General features: G+C 37.7%; 1 protein-coding gene across 1 annotated transcript; it reads left to right on the forward strand.

Moving 5' to 3' along the window:
- Positions 1-4,977: 4,977 nt before the first annotated feature.
- Positions 4,978-15,134, forward strand: TMT1A (thiol methyltransferase 1A). The gene is made up of 2 exons (XM_010974274.3): positions 4,978-5,907; positions 13,758-15,134. Exons 1-2 carry the CDS (start codon positions 5,407-5,409, stop codon positions 13,992-13,994), a joined length of 738 nt encoding a protein of 245 aa, XP_010972576.2. The 5' UTR covers positions 4,978-5,406; the 3' UTR covers positions 13,995-15,134.
- Positions 15,135-22,835: the final 7,701 nt, after the last annotated feature.

The following is a 22,835-nucleotide window of genomic DNA, read 5'->3' on the forward strand; positions in this document are numbered from 1 at the left end:
ATAATGAAAATTATTTATTTTTTTCATAAGTAATTGCCCACTATGGAGTTCTCATGTGAACATTTTTTGGAATAAAAGGATTGTGACATAACAGATATGTGATTGTAAATTTGGCACTGAATCACATGCCTCCTTGATATATCTTGATTGTTTTACTTTATAATCATAATTTTCCACTTGGAATACTTTCCTGGAGTTTGTATAAAACATTCAAATAAATATATATATACTTTATGTGTATAAATGTCAAATAGTAAAAAGTTTATAATTAAAACAAAAGCTGCTCTTTTAAGTTAGATTTTATTTTATTCAAAAATACTTGTTTGTATGATATATTATTTTTGTATGATATTTTATTTTTTGAATTATCATCTTGTTTCTGGTTCTCAAAGGATATTTGGAGCAATAAGTATCTGCTTACTAATCAAATTCTAATTAAAACTATTTAATATTAATACTTTCTTTCCTATGCTGAGAATTGTGGTGCAAATACCCCCAAATAATTTATTCTTTATTTAGAAATGTATCTGTGACCTTTTTCCCAGCATTATAACCTAGCTTCTGAACCTTATTTTCTTGAAGCCCATGCTAAAAGTCTGTATTCCTTGGGCCCTTTAAGTGAACTGTGAGGAGAGGTAACTGAAAAGCATGCTGGAAAAGGATGGATGCCAATCTGGGATTCATTTTACCATGACTAAGCTGTAATATGAATTATTAAAACAAAAGAAAAAGTTGACTGGATTAATATCTACTATTAATCAACTCACATCTCCCTTAATCTTTGGAGAACCCTTGTAGGAAAGGAGAAATAATTATTTTCTCATCCCTGTTTTTCACATTCAACCAGGTAAAACCACGTATTTTTGTTGTTTTGTTTTTCTTAGCTTTAACCTCATTTCAGGATTTAACTGAAAGCAAGCATGAGTTTTCCATCAATTAATTCCCCTGGGGCTCATTACTGGTTTATCACTCAAGGGGTGGAAGACTGTGATTTTTATAGGCCTGTGAGCAACAGTGAGAGGATATTAACTGTTCTTTCTTGAAAGAGACCCTAGTTTACCCATTGACAAGTTTTATAGGGAATTAGTTGGTAATGGTTATATAAAAATCAGTATAATACATTAGTCATTTCCCATTTATTCTACCTGACTCTGAGCCAAAGGAATCTGCATATTAGTAATACAAAGAAACTATTCTAAAATGTGTTGACAACACTGGAGGGGATAAGCATAGCTTTTCACTTCAAAGGTATATCCTAATTACTCCTTAGGTCTGCCTTTCTTTTATTTTTAATTTTGGGGGGAGGTAAGTAGGTTTATTTTTTTGTTTATTCTTAGAGGAGGTACTGGGAATTGAACCCAGGACCTCATGCATGCTAAGCATGCGCACTACCATTTGAGCTGTACCCTCCCCTCTTAGGTCTGCCTTTATAATCACACAGGACTTAGCATCTGCAACTTCTTATCTTTCTGGCCAGCTTAGTTCCCTTATTTCAGCCAACCAGAATTCAGTTATATAACATTTCTCCCCACCACAAGAGACCATTAAAGGATAGACTCTGGAATCTAAGACTGACTTTGTTTCAAATTTCATTCTGTTAATTTAGTAGTTATAAGAGTTTGGACAATTATTAATACCTACTTATGGCATTGTTGTGATGATTAAATAAGTTGATTATATGAAGTTCTTGATACCTTGAAGGTGCTCAGTAACTGGTTACTATTATTGTTTTCCCATCAGTGATTCACATGAGCCTTTTCATTGCATAGATCATTAGGTATTGGATAAATATCTTGTTACTTTCATCTGAAAAACTTACTAAGACAAAGGACTAGTTTCTACTTATACACTCAAAGGACTTGCTTCTAGTCCTACTCACATATACTGTTTTTTAACGTAAAAGAAGCAGACTCACAGATACAGAGAACAAACTAGTGGCTACCGGGTGGAAGGGGGTGGGGAGCACAATACAGGGATGGGAGGTACAAACTACTGGATATAAGAAAGGCTCAAGGATGTACTGCACAACACAAGGAATAGAGCCAATATTTTGTAGTAACTGTAAATAGAAAGCAACCTTTAAAACTGTATACAAATAATTTTTAACTTAAAAAGTATTCTATTTTTAAATTTATTTTTGTAATTCCTCAAATAGTATATCCTCATATTAACTGAGGAATTACAGAAAACAAGTATAAAGAAAATCATCCATAGCCCTTCTATGCAAAAATAGCTACCATGAGTCCTGCCTATTTGACTCATTATAACAAGAATTTTTATAAACTCTTCTTAAGCATTATTTTACCCCAGCTATTTTGAAAATTTTCAATCCTACAGAAAAGTTGAACAGTAAGTACTATAACTGCCCACCTTTAGTCCCCAAATATTAGCATCTTGCCCTGTTTGCACACTATCTTTCTCTCTCTCCACACATGCTTTTTTTTGGTTGAACAATTTGAAAGTAAACTGCTGGAAGGACCTAGAGATTGTCATTCTAAGTGAAGTAAGGCAGACAGGGAAAGACAAATATCATATATCACTTATATGTGGAATAAAAAAAAAAAAAGATACAAATCAATGTTTTTACAAAACAAATAGTCTCACAGACAGAAAACAAACCGTGGTTACCAAAGGGGAAAGGGGGAGGAGGGAGAAATTAGGAGCTTGGAATTAACATATATAACATAGATAACCAACAAGGTCCTACTGTGTAGCATAGGGAACTATATTCAGTATCTTTTAATAACCTATAATGGAAAAGAATCTGAGAAAGAATAGATATTATATATATATATGTATAACTGAATTATGGTACTGTACACCTGAAACATTGTAAATCAACTATACTTCAATTTAAAAAAAAAAAACCCTAAAAAAAAATTTTTTTAACTAAATAATTTTCCACCTCAAGAAACTAGAAAAAGAACAAATAAAACCCAAAGTTAGTAGAAGGATGGAAATAACAAAAACTAGAGTAGAAATAAATGAAATCGAGACTAAAAAGACAATAGAAAAGATCAAGGAAACTAACAGGTTGTTTTTTTTTTTTAAGATAAACAAAATAGACAAAACTTAACCAGATTTATCAGGAAAAAGAGAGGACTCATAGATAAAACCATACATGAAAGAGGAGATTTTACAGGTGATACCACAGACATACAAAGGATTATGAGAGACTACTATGAGCAATTATATGCCAACAAATTGGTTAACCTAAGAGAAATGAATAAATTCCTAGAAACATACCACCTACCAAGATTGAATCATGAAGAAATAGGAGACCTGAACTAGTAAGGTCTACTACTAGTAAGGAGATGAAATGAGTCATCAAAAATCTCCCAATAAAGAAAGAAGACTTCACTGGTGAATTCCACCAAATATTTAAAGAAAAATTAATACCAGAAGTTCTCAAATTCTTTCAAGAAACAGAAGACGAAGGGACACTTGCAAACTTATTTTACAAAGACAGCATTACCCTGATACCAAAGGCAAGCAAGGACAGCACAAGAAAGAATCTCTGCACTTCTAAAGGCATCGTTAAAAAGACAAGCCACAGACTAGGGGGAAATGTTTGCAAATCATATATGTGATACATGACTTGCACTCAGAATATACAAAGAATTCTCAAAACTCAGTAAGAAAATAACCCAGTTTAAAAATGTTGAAGGATTTCAACAGACACTTCAAAGAAGATACATGGATGGCAAATCCATTAAAAGATGCTCAGCATCATTAATTACCAGGGAAATGCAAGTTACAACTACAATGAGAGACCACTGTGCACCTTTTAGAATAGCTAAAATTAAAAAGACAACCATCCCAAGCATTGGTGAGGATATGGAGCAACTAAATTTCTCATACACTATTGGTGGAAATACAAAGCAGTACAACCACTTCGGGGAACAGTTTGGCAGTTTCTTTAAAAGGTAAACATACACCTACCATGGGACTTATACATTCTACCCATAGGAATTTATCCTGGAGAAATGAAAGTGTATGTCTACACAAAGACTTGCCCACTAACGTTCATATTAGCTTAATTTGTAATAGCGAAAAACACACAACAATCTGAAAGTCCATCAACAGGTTAATGGATAAACAAACTGTTACACAGCCATAAAATGGAATACTACTCAGCAATAAAATCAATGGATACATGCAACAATATGGATGACTGTCAATTATGCTGAGTTAAAGAAGCCAGACAAAAAAGGACATATTGTCTGATTCCATTTACATAAAATTCAGGAAAGGCAAACTAATCTCTAATGATAGGAAACAGATCAGTGGTGGCCTTGGAGTGGAGAGGGCAGGAAGGAGGAATCAAAGAGGCAGGAGGTATTTTGGAGGGTGACGGATATGTTATCTTGAGTGAAGTGATGGTTTCACGAGTATGTACATGTCAAAACTTAAACTATACATTTCAAATATGTATATGCATGTATGTCAATTCTGTCTCAAAAAAGCTGTTAAAATGATATATAATATTTATAAAATATTTGTAAGGTATAACAAATAATGAAGCAACAGAACACTCCCTGTATCTATTACCTGGTTTAAAAAAAATAAATATGACCATTATTTAAAAAAATTTCTGTGTTCTCTGACCATCTTAAAGCCCAGGCTTTCTTGCTAAAAACAGATGGATGTTTGAAACTATTTTCTGAATACTTTAGGTTCCTAAATGTGAATACTCTGGGAACTATTTTTATATAAATTAGTAGTTGGACACAATTTGAAGGTTCAATTTGCCCTTTAAAAGATGGGCAGCCCCAAAACAGTGACTTAAAAGTGATCCCATCACTGAGTTATGAACATATGAGAGCCTCCGCCCAGAATTCAGAAAGGGAAATTCTTGTTAACGATGGCCAGACAGGCATGTCCTTTCACTTCCTTCTGAAACAGTGAGGCGGAGTCGGAGGGATGGGAGGGGAGAAGGAGGAGGAACACTGTAATAAAGGGGCTTTGGCAGGGGCCTTCCAGTGCTGTTTAACCAGGCTCCACCCACGGCTTCTGTTTTCTTAGTAGAGGTCACTGGAGAACTCGCAGGGTAAAGGACACTGCATTTAAAACGCAGCAGGAAACTAGCAGTAGTCGCCAAACCCTGAGAAGGGGAAGCAAAAATAGGTTTGTAAGAAGGGATTGCAGTCAGCATTTCTTCTAAGGAAAAGCTGGGAACCTTCTCATTTTGCTTGAAGAAAACTAAGCTATGAGGCAACATTTGCCAAGCATCTATTAATTGAGGGAAATGGGCCTCTTGCCCAAGATATGACTTCAGCGGTGTCTTTCCGGCACAGGCAGCTCTTTTTCCTCTGCAGCTGATTGGCTCCGGAGTGTGGTCAGAACCCCACCCTCTTGCATTTAAAGGGGTCAAGTCTCTAACTGTTGATCTGTTTTCCTCTCTGAATGATGGCGCCTACCATCTCTGTCCTCCAGCTGGCCGTCTGCATCCTGGCATTTCCCATGTATCTGCTGAACTTCTTGGGCATGTGGAACTGGATATGCAAAAAATGGTTCCCCTACTTCTTGGCAAGGTTCACTGTGATGTACAACAAACACATGGCGAGCAAGAAGCGGGAGCTCTTCAGCAACCTGCAGGAGTTTGCGGGCCCCTCCGGGAAGCTCTCCCTGCTGGAGCTGGGCTGCGGCACTGGGGCCAACTTCAAGTTCTACCCGCCTGGATGCCGAGTGACCTGTATCGACCCCAACCCCAACTTTGAGAAGTTCCTGGTCAAGAGCATTGCCCAGAACCGACACCTGGAGTTTGAGCGCTTTGTGGTGGCTGCCGGGGAGAACATGTACCAGGTGGCGGACGGCTCCATGGATGTGGTGGTCTGCACCCTGGTTCTGTGCTCCGTGAAGAACCAGAAGCAGATCCTCCAGGAAGCGCGCAGAGTGCTAAGGCCGGTGAGTGCGGGGGTGTGAAGAGGACTGGTTAATAACTACCACTATCACCAAGGGCAGTCCTATCAATTTCAACTCAAAACATCCTAACAAAAAGTAAAACTACTAGAGAAGACATTGTTGAAGTTTTTAAAAAATCTTAGGGTGGAAAAGAATCTATAAAGGAAAAGGCTGAGAATACATAAATACATAAAAATTTAAAACTCCAGCAGAGGAAAAAAAAAAGGACTAGAAACAAAGTACAAAAATGATGGGAAAAGTATTTGCCAGGGATGATAGACAAAGGGTTAACTTCCTTCATATTAAATGATGTCATAAATCAATAAGATCAATAGGTTCTTCTATCAATTTTTTTTTTAAAAAGAGAGCAAAGCACTGGAATAGAAATATAAATAAAAATAGCCAATTATAGGATTTAAATGTTTACTCTTGCAGTTAAAGAACAAATTAAAGCAAGAAATCACTTATATGGGGAATCTAAAAAATAAAACAAACGAATGTATATAACAAAACAGAAACAGACTAACAGATACAGAGAACACACTAGCAGTTACCAGTGCGGAGAGGGAAGCCATGAGGGGCAAAATAGGGGATGGGATTAAGAGATACAAACTATGTAGAAAATAAGCAACAAGGATATGTTCTGCAGCACAAGGAAATATAGCCATTATTTCATAATAACTTTAAATGGAGTAAAATCTATAAAAATATTGAATCACCATGTTGTACACCTGCAACTATTATGTTGTAAATCAACTACATGTCACTTAAAAAGAAATTAAAACAAGATACCATTTTTACCTACTATACTATCAGAGACTTTTAAGGTCAATAATGGTCTTGGGGTGGGTTTGCGGGACTGGACATCCCAATTGAAGTGCTCTCTTCGGAGGGCAATTTGATAATACCAAATTTTAAAGCATACTTATTCTTTCATACAGTAGGAATTTATCCTATAGCTATACAAATGTGCAAAAATTTATCCACATGCAAAGATATTTACTACATTATTTGTAATACCACAAATTGGAAATAACCTAAAAATCCATCAATAGGAGATTGTTAAGTAAACTGTCACATGGTATTAAAATAAAACTGTTCAGTTGTTAAAAAGAACAAAGAGTTACCTGTGTTGATTAAAAAAAAATTCTCAAGACATAATGTTAAATTTAAAAAAGCAATAAAAAAGCAATGAAAGCACAGAATATTATGTAGAGTATAAGTCCATTTGTGTGTTGTGGAGAAGAATATACCTACGTTAAGTACTTATGTTAATGGGAATGACAGACAAGAAACTATTAACAGCAGTTAATGGTGGTTCCCTCTTGGGAAGGGAAATGAATGATGGGGAAGAATTATTTTTCATTTTATACCTTTCTGTATAGTTTGAAATTCTTCACACCTGTATTAATTTTTATATATTACCTTTACTGTTTTGTTTAAAAACTAATTTAAAATAGTTTTATTCTAAACATAGTTGAACACAAAGTAAGGATATCTTAACATTTGAATTTACTATTCTCGGAGAAAAGGATGTTCTGTTTTATTTTCTAATAAAGGAAGTTTCTCAGGAAGAAAAGGACTTGGAGATAGTGTTTACAGGCAATGACATACAGTCATCCCTCAGTTTCTTTGGGGTCCCCCCACCACTGCCACAGACACCAAAATCTGCAGACGCTCAAGTTCCTTATATAAAATGGCATAGTGTCTGCATATAACCTATGTGCATCCTCCTGTATACTTAATTTTTTTAAGCTGATGTATAGTTTATTTACAATTATGTGTTAATTTCTGGTGTACAGCAAAGTGGTTACATCATATACATATATATTCTTTTTCAGATTCTTTTTCATTATAGGTTATCACAAGTTACTGATTATAGTTCCCTGTGCTATACAGAAGGACTTTGTTGTTTATCTATCTTATATATAGTAGTATGTATCTGTTAATCCCAAGCTCCTAATTTATTCCTCTCTCCCTTTCCCCTTTAGTAACCATAAGTTTGTTTTCTATGTCTGAGTCTGCTTGTTTTGTAAATAGATTCATTTTTATCATTTTTTAAGATTCTACATATAAGTGTTATCAGATTATATTTGTCTTTCTCTGTCTGATTTACTTTACTTAGTATGATAACCTCTAGATCCATTCATGTTGCTGCCAATGGCATTATTTCATTCTTTTTTATGGCTAAGTAATATTCCACTGTGTGTGTGTGTGTGTGTGTGTGTGTGTGTGTGTGTGTGTGTGTGTACATACTACATCTTTACTTTAAATCATAAATGCTGTGTAAATATAGCATAAACACTATATAAATAGTTTCAGCATGTGGCAAATTCAAGTTTTGCTTTTTGGAACTTTCTGGATTTTTTTTCAAATATTTTCTGTCTGCAGTTGGTTCAATCTGAGGGTGCAGAACCTGTGGATACTGAGGGCCAACTGTGATTCTGTCTTTGGCTCAAGGATAGGCCGACATCAAAGTAGTAAATGAAAAAGGTCTGATTCTGATACCCAAGTCCTGGGTTCCTATGTCCTAAGACTGGGCACTGATGTGCAGTCAGTAGATGTTTTGCCTAGAGTGTCACTAATCTCACAGCACCCCTGCAAAGCAAGTAACTGTCTCCAGTTTACAGCACTGGTAGTCTCAAGGGGCTCATATTCTTGGTAGTCTTCCTTAGCTCCTGCGAAGCACCTACTCTCTGCTGAACAGAACCAGAGCTTTACTAAGTTCTCATTTAGCCCTCACAAGAGTCCTTTAAAGCAAGTACTGTCTCTGGGTTGGGCTGGGGAAACAGACTCAGGTAAGTTTAGAAACTTGCCACAAGTTACAGGGCTTCTAGGTCTCACTTTAATGCAAATATTCTTATCGCTGTGCCACAGCGCTTGTCACCAGGGCTTTTTATCTCTCTGACTTCAACCCTTCTGCCACTTTTGCTAGCTGCTCTTCCTCTGCCTGTCCCCTAAGCACTGGAATTTCTTTTTTGGCTCTCATTTCACTTACATACACCCCCTCGGCAATCTCACGTGCCCCCAAAGTTTTCAATTACCACACATACACAGATGGTTTCCGAATCTCAATATCTAGCCCAGATCTCTCTTCTGACCCCAAACCCTCACATCTAGCCATCTACCCGAGAGTTGCCTGAATGGGTAGAGGCATCTCTAGTTTAACCTGTGTATCCACCTCCCCAGGCCTGGGTCTCCTCTTTTCTCTCCTGTCCTATTTTGTGGAATTCTTTTTTTCAATCTGGAAATTTCAAGTTTCCCATTCATGAATACAGGTCTTACACTTACCTATGGAATATGGGGGAATTCCATCTCTAAGCTCTCTGCCTGGGACAGCCAGGACTAGGGTGACTACAAGAGGCTGAGAAAAGTGGGACACTTACCACAGCCTTTGGAGGTAATCATCAGCCCCTTTCCCCATACGCCCCCAGAGGTAGATGGTAGAAAACTTCTGAAGACCTGTTAATAACATGTAGCCTCCATTATGTCCATACCTGACCTACGTTTATACGTCTGTCCTAGTGAAAGCAGCAGTTACTAACCTCCCAGGCCAGCAATTTCCACAGTCTCCACTGATTGAATAAAATACCTAATGACAAAACATTATCATGAATTCAGTAACACTTTGAGATAATTCAGTATTTTAATTAATCCTATCACTTACATCCTTGTGACAACAGTACAAAAGTATAAGACATGGTATTTAGTCTCAGGCAGTGCTTGGTATGGATTCAGACTCCCACAGGTTTGCAAGCAGAGCCTAAGAACAATTTTCAGATGAATTACAAGATTTTTTTTTTCAGTAAAAGAAGTAGTTTTAAAAATTGTAATTAAAAGACAAACAGAAAATGGGAAAATATTTGTAGTATACATAGTCTAATTATACTAAAAGCCCTTACTAATAGTAAGAAAAAAACCAACAGCCTATTAGAAAACTGATAATGGGTATCAACAGACAAATCAGAAAGAAATGCAAATAACCAATAAAGTTTAGTAAAAGATGTTAAGATTAAGATTATTAAAGACATGCATATCATCAAAAATGAAGTATCATTTTACATATCAAATTGACAAAGATACGGGGGGGAAAAGTATCAATGAGAGTTATGGAAATGGGAACTCAACACTTACTGCTAGTATGAATGCAAACTGCTAAAACTTTTCCAAAGGGCAATCTGACAACTTGTACCAACAGCTTTAAAAAGGTACAGACTTTTGACTTAGTAATTCCACTTTTTAGCAACTTATTTATTTGGAAATAGTTTTAGACAGTCACAAAGATTTATGGAGAAGGATGTTCACTGTAACAGTATTTATAATAGCAAAAAAAAAGCCTAAATGAGAATGGTTAAAGAGTTGATAACTTCAATGATGTGAAATACTGTGTAAAGATTTTTTAAGCCATGTTTTAGAATAATATTCAAATACATAAATAAAATAAAGCAGATTATAAAACAATGTATATTCTAGTCCTAGTTTTAGGAAAAAACACATATTCATATAAAAGTACACAAAAAAATCTTAACAGTAGCTATCTCAAGGTGATAAAAGGTGACTGTTTTTCTTTTTAAACTTTTCTGTACTTTCTAAATTTTCTACAATAAACATAATGATGAGACAGTACTGACAGCCTTTGGAGCCAGACTACTCAAGTTAAGAACCTGGTTCTGTATTTCCAGTCAAGACAGCAGAGTAGTAGGACCAAGAGCTCACCTCTCCTTATGACTACAACAAAACCAAAACTGACTGCTAAACAATCATCAAAAAAAAAGACTCAAACGTAGCAAAAAAGATCTTCAGCTGTTAACATAAAGAAGAAGCCACAGTGAGACAGTAGGAGGCGCGTGCTCACGATATAATTGGGCCCCATACCTTCTGGGTGGGCGATCCACAAGGAAGGAGAATTAAGTTGCAGAGGCCCTTGTACAGGAGTGAGAGTTCTAAGCCCCACACCAGGCTCCCGAGCCCAGAGTTCTAGCATTGGGAGGAGAAGGAGACCCAGGAAATCTAGTTTTGAAGGCCAGCGGGGCTTAGCTCCAGGATCCCCACGGGACTTGGGGAGACAGGGACTTCATTCTCTTGGGTTGTGTACACAGAATCTTGCATGCACCAGGTCCAAGGGCAGAGGCAGTGATTTCATAGGAACGTGGGCAAGACCTCCCTGCTGGTTTTGGAAGATCTCTTAGGGACTTAGGGGACGGCTGGGCCTCTCCCAGGGGACATAAAACCTGGTGGCGGACATTCTGGGAGTGTTCATCTACATGAGCTTTCCTGCAGGCTTACATCTTGATTGGATCATTAGCACCAAGACCTACCCCCACCCTGTAGGCTTAAGGGCTGGGAAGCCTCAGGCCAAACAACATACTGGGTGGGAACACAGCCCCACCCATCAGCAACTTCCTAAGCCACAAATGCCTCTAGGCACAGCCCTAACCACCAGAGGTCCAGGATCAAGCTTCAACCAGCAATGGGCAGGCGCCTGCTCCGGCTCCTCCTGCCAGGAAACCTGCATAAGCTTCTAGTCCAGCCTCATCCACTAGGGGCAGATACCAGAAATATGAAAACAATCCCAAAGCCTGCAGAAGGAATCCACGCAGGCCAGACTCTACCCTGGGACTGGCTAGACCCTGGCCCTTGGGTGACAAGAGAGGAGTGTACTGCTGGGATGTGTAGGACGTCTCCCACAGAGGGCCACCTCTCCAAGATTGAGAAATGTAACTAACCTACCTAGAAATAAAAATAGAAAGATAGATAATATGAGACGGCAGAGAAATATCTCCCAGGCCAAGGCACAAGATAAAACCTCAGAAGAAATAATGATGAGGATATTGGCAATTTATCTGAGAAAGAGCTTAAAGTAATGATGGTAAAGATGTTTGGAGAATAGAGCGAAGTTTTTAGCAGAGTTAGAAAATATAAAGAATACCCAAACAGAGTTGAAGAATAAAATCACTGAAATGAACAACATACTAGAAGGAACCAAGAACAGACTAAATGAGGCAGAAGAACAGATCAGTGAACTAGAAGACTGATTGTGGAAATCACCACTTCAGAACAAAAAAAAGAAAAAAGAATGAAAAGAAATGAGAATAGTTTAAGAGAACTCTGGGACAACATGAAGTGCACTAATATTCGCATTATAGGGGTCCCAGAAAGAAAAGAGAGAAAGGACCTGAGAAAAATTTTAAAGAGATAATAACCAAGAACTTCCCCAAGTTGGGAAAGGAAAGAATCACCCAAGTCCAGGAAGTGCAGAGATTTCCACACAGGATCAACCTAAAGGCACATAGTCATCAAATTGACAAAAATCAAAGATAAGGAGAAAATATTAAAAATCAACAAGAGAAAAGGAACAAATAACATACAAGGGAATTCCCATAAGGTTATCAGATGATTTTTCAGCAGAAACTCTACAGGCCAGAAGGGAGTGGCACATTATATTTAAAGTGATGAAAGGGAAAAACTTACAACCAAGAATACTCTATCCAGCAAGGCTCTCATTCAGATTTGATGGAGAAATCAAAAGCTTTACAGATAAAGCTAAAAGAATTCAGCACCACCAAACCAGCTTTACAACAAATGTTAAAGGAAATTCTCTAGTCATCAAACCATAAGAGAACAAAAAGAAGAAGGGGAAGAAAAAAAAAAAAGACTTACAAAAGATTGCTTTAGCTGTTTGGGGTCTTTTATGGGTCCATATAAATTTTACAATTGTTTGTTCTAGTTCTGTGAAAAATGTCATGAGTATTTTGACAAGGGTTGCATTAGATCTGTAATTGCTTCGGGTAATACAGCCATTTTGATAATATTGATTCTTCCAATCCAAGAGCACAAGATATTGTTCCGTTTCTTTGCACCATCTTCAATTTCCTTCATCAGTGTTTGTTACAGTTTTCAGAGTATAAGTAACATCCTTGGTTAAGTTTATTTCTAAGTATTTTGTTGTTTTTGATGCAATGGAAACGTTTACGCCAGTTATAAAATTCTGTTTTTTGAAGTGAAAAAAAAGTGAATGAAGGGCCACAAATGGCAAAATATCCTTCTTTCTTATGGGTGAGTTGTGTTCCATTACATATATATGCTGCATCTTCTTTATCCATTCATCTGTTGATGTGTACTTAAGACGCTTCCCTATCTTGGCAATTATAAAGAATGTTGCTGTTAATAGCAGGGTGTATGTATCTTTTTGAGTTAATTCTTATTTCGTGGTTGGCTTTATTCCTTTGATAACTATGTAAGTTTAAAAAGTTGAAGTTCTAAATGTTCTTTAGTATATATACATAAATTTTTAAAAGTATGGGCATTATATTGTGTATATGTATTTACGTGCAATGTATTGTATATGTGCAGTCAAACTGTAACAATTCTACCTAATAAAAATGAAAAAACAAAACAAAAAAACCTGATTCTGACATTTACAAGTTGTATGACCTCAGGCAAGTCGTTCATTTCCTATGTGACTGTTTCCTCATCTGTAAAAATATGAATGATTAAATGATAATAATAATATTTACCAAATAAGTTTATTGTGAGGATTAAGTGAGTTAACATGTGATGGGCATTAAAGTTAGGACCTTGCATGAAGTAACCGCTTGAAGTGTTAGCTATTATTATGTATTACTTTTATGAACAGAAAATATAGACTGGCGGCTCTGCATAAAATTTGACAGAAGATGACAGACACTATTAACCAAAATAGTATCGTAGTAAGTTTTAATTTCTCCATGTCTTCTCATGAAGTTGGCCTTGGGGGGCCACTGAAATCTGACCTTCAGTCATTTCAGAAATTTGTTTTCCCAAAATTAAAATCCTTGATGTGTGTTTCTTTTTCCCCCCCCTTTCTTTCTCAGGGAGGAGCTTTTTATTTCATGGAGCATGTAGCAGCTAAGCATTCAACTTGGAATTACTTCTGGCAACAGGTCCTGGATCCTGTGTGGTACCTTTTGTTTGATGGGTGCAGCCTGACCAGAGAGAGCTGGAAGACCCTGGAGCAGGCCGGCTTCTCCAAGCTGAAGCTGCAGCATTTGCAGGCCCCACTGTCCTGGGAGCTGGTGCGCCCTCACATCTGCGGATATGCTGTGAAGTAGTGCAAGCAGTCAGTAGAGAGCTGAATGGCTCAAAGAGTTCAAGGCTTTGGTTTTACACTTAAAATACTAATTGGGAGAAGGAAATTCTTTTTTTTTTTTTTTTTTTAGCTAAAGGTTAATTTCATCCCTAAAAGTTTACAACTGATTTAGCTATTTTCTATTGTCTCACAAAGAATCAAAAACAAAACAAAACAAATCGGCTTTGAACCCTCCCTTAAAGGAAACAGTGGGCTTTCATAATTGAAGTCTACCATTATCCTCAATTCTTACTTTATTAACCTCACAATTTTTCTTATTTAAATTGTTACCCAAGAGATTTTAATTTCATCCCCTCTTTGAGAGGCTGATGTTCTCAAAGCAGTTAAAGCACTCAAAAGAAGACTTTGAAAAGGGAGGAGTGAAAAGATCTTAATTCACAAACTGAATACAGAAATACTAACTAGTTGGAAATCCAAACCTAAGTAGCACAATTTTTTTGGTTGTTTTTTTTTGGAAAAAGAAATCTGAATCTATTTGTTGTTCTTGGTATCACCGGGCTGGCTTTCAAGATTAATGCACCAGGATGCCACACCTAGTTCTGCCCAGCTTTGTTGTTTTTCATTCCAGTATCCCATCAGTTTGTTCTCTTGCATTCCAGTCTTCAGTTCTTAAGATGTCCATAAAACTGTATGAAGCAGTTAAAGTTTGAGTTTATTTCCTCATTATCTAGCACATTATCTACTACATTGCTGAATGCAGTAAATTGTAGGTGAAGAAAAGTCTATTGTAATTAGGGAAACCCTGTAATTAGGTACACTCTGTAAGAGGCCCCTCCCCCCCAAACAGGCAACCTGTGAGTCTGTAAAGAAGTAGACAAACATTGCTTGGATAATTCTGATCAAATTTCCGCTTGGGTCCCAAGATGATTTCTTTGTTCCTTATAGTCATGGAAACCTTAGAAAATCATCACATATGCTTTGAAAACACGCTGGTCAGTCAGAAGGCTTAAAAGAATTTTCAGCAATAGTTTGAATTTTTTTTTTTAATACACAGTATATTTTCTGAGATGATTTTGCAAAGAGACTATTTTAAGTAATCAAATCAATCAATGACTTCATGTACATTTTAGGAATGGAAATAAAATTAATGGTTTATATCTTTGCTGGCTTGGTTTCGTTTTTCTGAGTGTCTCTGGGAGAGCTTTCCTTCATTGTAGAAAATAAAGCTAATTGAACATACAGATTTTTCTTTCTACAGCCAGGTAACTCTAAACACAGCTAGCAGATTTTGGAAAAAACAACTTTGGAAGGATCTAAATGGGCTTTGAAAAGTTCAAGTGCAAAATCCCATCTGTGAACTCCATAGAGCAGAAAGAAAGGAAGCTTACTGTTGTCTCCTGAAGGTGGAAAGGGTTAATGTTACAGTGAGGGCGGGACGCTTATCTATGGCCTCCTGAGCTGTGGAACAAGAATATCCTCCCTCTATGGTCCCTCCAAAGTAGGAAACTCCTTAATTTACCCGCCTCACTATTGGTTCAGTCAGGGATTGAGAAATGTGAAAAGCCACAGGCTGACAGGGTGACATGTTATCAGCACCTTGGAAGGTTAAGTAACACCAAAGTACAAAGTAACAGGCACTTTCTTAGCCAACTCCCTCCTGTTTAAATGATTAGCAAATAGTATCCTCACTCTCTATGGATTTAGAAAAAGAAATAAGTGAAGTTTCTTACATTCCACAAGTTACTGAGCAAGTCTTCGAAGCCCTGATTCCTAAAACCACAGCACCCATTTTGATAAGCCATCACTGCCGTACCACCTTCTCACTGCTTTCCTCCTCAGGCCCAGAAAACACGGATTTATGATCATTCCAAGAGCCTAAGGAAGTGACTTACAACTATGCAAAAATGGAAACAGAAAAAACGCAAAACACGTCCAATGTCTTTTAGATCCTGTGTTGGTTAGGATTCCCTTGATTGCAGGTGAGAGAACTCCCAACCCAAAAAGGCTTAAGCAGAAAAAGGACTCCACTGACCCAAATGTGAAAGGTATCGGGGCAGACAGCCTCAGGCACAGTTGAGCAAGGCTCAGATCATCTTATCAGGAGCCAGACACTGTCCAGGGTCACCTGTGCCCTCCTCTCTGCTTCAGGCAGTGAGTCTGTAGAAGTAGTACCGAACTTCATGTTTCCAGGGCCCAAGATCAGTTGGAAAGAACTACTTTTGCAAAAACTCCAACCAAAGTTCTACACTGAGTCTCAACTGCCTCTTACTGACAATACTAGGTCACAAGTCCATCCCTGAGTCAATCATAGTGTTTCAATGGGATGGATCATGCTGACTGGCACAGTGCTTCATCCCTAGGGCTGAGCACACCCAGACCATGTGGACTGAGACAAGGAGAGGTGCGAATCCCCCAAATGAACTGTGCTGGGGAAAGCAGGAATGGACAGTGGGGAGGCACACTACAAATGTCCATTATATTACATTGTTCCATGTTTTCAAGACATTTAAAAAAGTTTTTTAAAATGTGTTGCACTTTTAAAAATATATTTATTTTGTGGGAGAGACAATTAAGTTTACTGTCTTTAGAGGAGGTACTGGGGATTGAACCCAGGACCTTGTGTATGCTAAGCATGCGCTCTACCACTTGAGCTATACCCTCCCTCTCATTGCTATATTTTGATCAGACCCTCCGTCTGTTTTCCTGTGCTAGATCACATAGGACCATGCTTATAACTGGCTTTTCAGTGGGATAATTGCATGTAATGAGGGAAATAAACAACAAGACACTGGCTTTTGCATCAAAGTGATCTTAGTCAAGTTCTGCTGTGTCGTTCGTTGATTATGTAACCTGGTGCAAGTACTTCTATAGTCTCACTTTCCTTATCTGTTAATGGGAATAATATCTGCATAAGGGGTTACTGTGAGGAGTTAATGAAGTGAGGCATTTGGTGCTTAATAAATGCTGGACTTCATTCATTAAACATCGAGTGCCTACTGTGTACTCTGCTCTTGGTGCTTGGCTTAGAGCCCTGAAGAAGCTAGATGTGTTCCCTGCTCCCGTGGGGCACACAGTTATGGTCAGTGCTCTCAAGGCGGGGAAGTGCAGGGTGCCAGGAGAATGGAACCTGACCCTCCCAGGGGGAGGAGAATCAGAGGCTTCCTTGAGGAAGTGGTATCCGAGCTTAATTCCAGAGGATGAATAAAGAGTATTTCAGACTAATGGAACAGCTTGTGCCACAGACAAAAAAAAAAAAAAAGGAAGGAACACAGTATGTTCAAGGAACTGACAGAAAGCAGGCAGGGCTGGGCACCTGAAGGGCAGATTTTAGGATGGCTACTATTTCCACCAGTTTGTTCCTAATTTTGTTCAGACCCTGGGCTGGGTCCATGCGCATAACACTTATTTTAATGGCTAACAAAGAACATTAAAATGTATTACAGTTATATAATATTTATATATTATATATATTTATTATACTCTATTCCTAACTGTTCTAATATTCTAATTGTTTCTTCTTAATTTCTACGTATTTCACACTTGAATAGAAAGTGAGGCAAACATTACATAATAGTTCCTCTTGTACTCTTGACCCTAACATAAGCCTTTCTTTTTTGGTATTGCTTTAAAAAACACAGAACTTAACTGAAATTCAATTCTTATCTGTTAGGCCATTGAGGATGTAATGAATCACAGCGGACTAATGTCAACAAAAGTAAAAAAGAAAACTATTCAGTGTCACTTTAAATATCTCAGTACTTAAAACCAAAAATACTCAAGACTACATTACAGAATAACCAGAGCAGGGGAGGGTATAGCTTAGCGGTAGGTTCCATTCCCAGTAGCTCCATTACAGTAAATAGATAAAAACCTAATTACCTCCCCCTTCAAAAGAAGAATTAAAAAAAAAAAAAAAAAGAATAACCAGAATTCCCTGAAGCATGGAACCACCAGAGAACTGTAGGCAGAAGTCATGTTAACTGAGGGCACAGGAAATAAAACAGAGTGGCAATGCTCCCAGGTTCTAGTTCAGTGAACAAAACAGTAACATGCCAATCAAGTAAGGTATTATTTTTCATCTAAAGGAAACTATTTGGGAACCTGAAGAGAACTTCATGGGAAAAAGGAAAATTGCCATTCAGTATTTACCATTCTTAAAAGCAGAAACTTCTTACATGCAATAATAGTCTTAATTCAGGCTGCATCCTTTTCAGTCTTCAAAATGTGTCTGACACTGATGCCAACCTTCTCCTTGGAATGATTCTTTTATTCCATGACTCTAACAGCTAAAAAGAAAAACGTCCATTTATTGTCTGCCTTCTTTATAACTAGGGACTTTTACACAATTATTTCATATAGTACTTATAACTTTCCAAGGCAGATATAATTATCCGCATCTGATAAAGGTGAAAGCAATGGATGTTCTGTCACTTGCGCAAGGCCACACAGTGAGTGGCCACCCTGGTCTTCCCACATAGTTTACCTGACTCGGAAGCCCAAGCCTCCCCACCACGCTGCCCCGCTTCTCGGGGTCTTCTCAAGACTAGTCTCTGCAACTATTTCCTCCTTCTGCCACCATTTTTCTGTGAACGATCTCCTCAAACTCATTTGGTCTGTGTTCAACCCCTTGAGAATGTCTTATACTCTTAGGCTGTGAACCACCACCTATGTGAAAAAAAGATTCCTAAACCTCACATCACACTTGCCATGCCTTTGATATTCAGAATTTAACACCTCAAAAACAGAATTCACGCTCTCCTTCCCTAAATTAGCAACCCCTTCCAACTTCCTCAATACCTTCAATTATTTCCCAAGGACCAGGTAAAGTGATAACCTTCTAGAAAGCATCCTCTGGCTGTTTCAAGAAGCTTCTTCTCTGAGAAATCTCTTAGCACGCACTAATATCCGTCAGTCTCACTTTCCCTTCCTCCACACGTGAAACACACTGCGTACTACACAGCAGGTGCTCAGGAAGTATTTGCTAATGGATTCATCATCACGTCCTCCCTCGTCTGCTACATACCTCTCAACTGGTCCCTTCTGCTGCCTTCCACAGCCACCATCTTAGTCTGAGAAGTAATGCCTGGATGACCCCATGTATAGATTCAGTGGGGATGGCTGGGATGACAAACCATTTATGTTGGAACTTGCCAGTTATTGCTTGATTCAAGGATATGACAGGAAAGTAGCTCTAAGGTCAGAGCGAGATATTACATCTGGATACAGTAGTAGAAAAACACTCCTTTTGTAACTGACTTAACCTTCTTTGCCTTCCTTCACCCAATTCACTCCATGGAAAAACAAGCTCAGCAAACAACTTTCCTGGGTTACAAAGAAGTGGCCTTGTAGGCAGGCACCAACACTTCATCCAAGTCATAATCTCTCATATCAGAAAATGCTTCAAACTGGTCTCCATGCCTCTGCGCCTTCATCACCTGCCCTGAGCACGAGCTCATAATTTCCAGAACAACTTGGCAAGAGTATTTAAGGGCTAAAGCTCTCTCTTGATCCTTTGATAAACAAATCATTCCTTTTAATTAAAAAAGAATTTTGGGGGGGAGGAAGTAACTAGGTTTATTTTTTAATAGGGGTACCGAGGACGGAATCCAGGACCTCATGCATGCTAAGCATGCACTCTACCACTGAGCTATAACCTCCTCCCAGAAAAGTTTAATCTGGCCATCCCCGAAACTCAAAATTATGAAAGTACCTAACTCAGCATAAGACTGAATTTAGCGGGGAGGGTATAGCTCAAGTGGTAGAGTGTATCCTTAGCATGCACGAGGTCCTGGGTTCAATGCCCAATACTTCCGCTAAAAATAAATGAACCTAATTAACCTCCTTCCCCCAAAATAAAAAAATAATTAAAATACAATAATAAATGAGACTGAATTTAAGCTACTCAACCCTGTATTCAGGGCCGTCTGTCAACTGACACCTCAACTCTGTGGTCCAGTGGAAAAAGCATGGGATATGAAGTCATAATATTTGAATCCAAATCTCATCATTACATCATTACATATTACTAATATTTTATTCACCTAGTATAAAAGGAGATGTATAGGTATATATATATATACACACACACACACACCATGGAATACTACTCAGACACAAAAAAGAATAAAATTACTAATTATTACATATAAAATAGATAAACAAGTTTATACTGTATAGCACAAGGAGCTATATTAAATATCTTATAGTAACTCATGATTAAAAAGAATATGAATCTTGCGTAGCTCACAGTGAAAAACAAATGTGACAATGAATATGTGTATGTTCATGTATATCTGAAAAATTGTGCTCTACACTGAAATTTGACACAACATTGTAAAATGACTATAACTCAAAAAATGTTTTTAAAAAAAGTGACTCAGCAAAAAAAAAATGAAAACGAATATATGTATGTTTCTATATGACTGAAGTATTGTGCTGTACACCAGAAACTGACAACAGTGTAAACTGCCTATGCTTCAATAAAATATATATTTTAAAAGAAGAATAAAATGCCATTTGCAGTGACGATCTGGAGATCGTCATTCTAAGTAAGCCAGAAAGAAAAAGAAAAATGCCATACGATACCGCTTATACGTGGAATCTTTAAAAAAGGACACAAATGAACTTGTCTGCAAAACAGAAAAAGACTTACAGACATAAAGAACAAACTTATGGTTACCAGGGGGCAAAGGGAGTGGGAAGGGATTAACTGGGAATTTGAAAACTGCACGTCTTGGGGAGTGATGGAAATGTTAGCTATCTTCATTGTGGTAGTGGTTTCATTGGTGATAAATCAAAATTTATCAAATTGTACATTTGAAATATGTGTAGTTTACTGCATAGGAACCATACCACAATAAAAGTGTTAATTTAAAAAAAAAAAAACCAGAAGATATCACCACCCACATCTCCTAGGATTTTTGTGAAGATGAAATGAGATACATAACGGCTGGTAAGGGCTCTGGAATTGCTCCACACAGTCCCTCACTCTCGCCAAGGCCTCGCCTCCTTAAGCATTTGTGAGAACAGAATGAAGTGAATTTTTCTATCAAAAAAAGATATTCTACTTCTATAAATGTCCTGGAATTTTACTCGTCTGGATTATCATACACTAATGTCTTCTGAAGATTCAGTATTTTTTAAAAGAAATCTTCCATAAAAAATAACTCGGCAAAGCTCTCATTTTTGTATGTGACAATAAAAAATTGGCACCTACACGAGATGCACTTGCTTCAGCTGCTGCAAATAACATCCACATGGAGTGCTATGGATACAGACATGATTTTCTAAGTCCCTCTCATCTTGGCTCCCATCTTACCCATCAAGCTAAGCGTGTAGTATGAAGACTGTAAAAGCAGCAGCACTCCGTTCAAATTCTATCTTACCTCTCAGGTTATGGAAACAGGTTATTAACTTTGATCCCAGAGGAAGAGCTTTTTTTTCAATTTCATTGTCCACCGAAGCTTAGAAGCAAAGAAATCTAAAAACTGTCTTTTTCAAAAAGCAAAGGCTGAAATAGTAAAATAAATACACATTTATTTATAACTATAAATGATGCCATATACCCCACTTGCCCAAATATTAAAAGTGGGAGGAAGTGGGGAGGGAGGTGGGAAGGGACAGACCGGGAGTTCAAAATTTATAGATACTGATAGGCATATGTAGAATAGACAAACAAGATTATACTGTATAGCCCAGGGAAATATATATAAGTTCTTGTGGTAGCTCACATTGAAAAAGAATGCCACAATGAATATATGTATGTTCATGTATAACTGAAAAATTGTGCTCTACACAGGAAATTGACACAACATTGTAAACTGACTATAACTCAATAAAAAAAAGTTTAAAAAAAAGTGGGAGGAAACACTGGAGAAAGTGGCCACTATTAACAAATTGTTAACCTGTCAACCTACATTTCTGCTAGTGTGCTTTTATTTTCTTCCCTTCCTACTCTGGGGAGGGCCCTTGTGAGTAAAGTTTTATAAAGAAACATTTGCCTTCTGCTCATACAGCACCTGAATGACAGGTATGTCTGAAAATGTGAGATTAGGTTAAAATGGTGCTACCTAAAATCAGTTCTTAATTTTTATGGGGTCCTAAGAGATTCCTTAAGAGTCTGATGAAAGATACAGATTCTTTCCTTGGAAAAAATGCTCCTACCAATAAACATACCATTTCTACAGGAACACAGACATGCCACACACCTGTCTAAGCATACTGTCATCACCTCCAAAGTGCTACATATGAAATCTTTAGACTCTGAAGTCTCATTCTTGAAACCCAGCCTCCTAGCCTCCCACCTCTCCCACCACACTTGTTCTTCAGTTTAGAGATCCTGAGTGCGTCTAACCTGTCTTGGTCTGTCTCAGACTATCAATTAACCTTGACTCCCTTCTCTAACCAGCCTGGACTGCAGTGTAAATCAATTCATCACTACTCTCCCATTCATGCCTCCTCTTTCTACTGCCATAAAAATCTGCCAATATCTGACCATGGGTCTCCTTTACTCCTAATCTGCTTCTTATCCTGTATTTTTTAACTTTAGCAAATGGCAAAACCAATTCCTGTCACTGTCACTCAAGCTGGAAACCAAGACATCATCCTAGCTTCCTCTCTCTCTCTCACCTCCCACACCGGTCAGACACCGACCTTTCCTCTCTTCCCCCATCACTTCTGCACACATCAGTCCTTACTTGGATTAAGTGATCTCAGCCTCACCCTCTCCAATCTGTCTTTTCTGCTGCTTCCAGAACCTAAATTAAAAAATCGCTTCCTGCCTGAAATCTTTTGATGGTTTCTCGAGGCTTTCAGGTTGAAGATCAAAATCCTTAGCTTAAAATGCAAAGTTCTCATGATCTGG

This window comes from Camelus dromedarius, chromosome 11 (genome assembly GCF_036321535.1).
Source record: "Camelus dromedarius isolate mCamDro1 chromosome 11, mCamDro1.pat, whole genome shotgun sequence".
NCBI lineage: Eukaryota > Metazoa > Chordata > Mammalia > Artiodactyla > Camelidae > Camelus > Camelus dromedarius.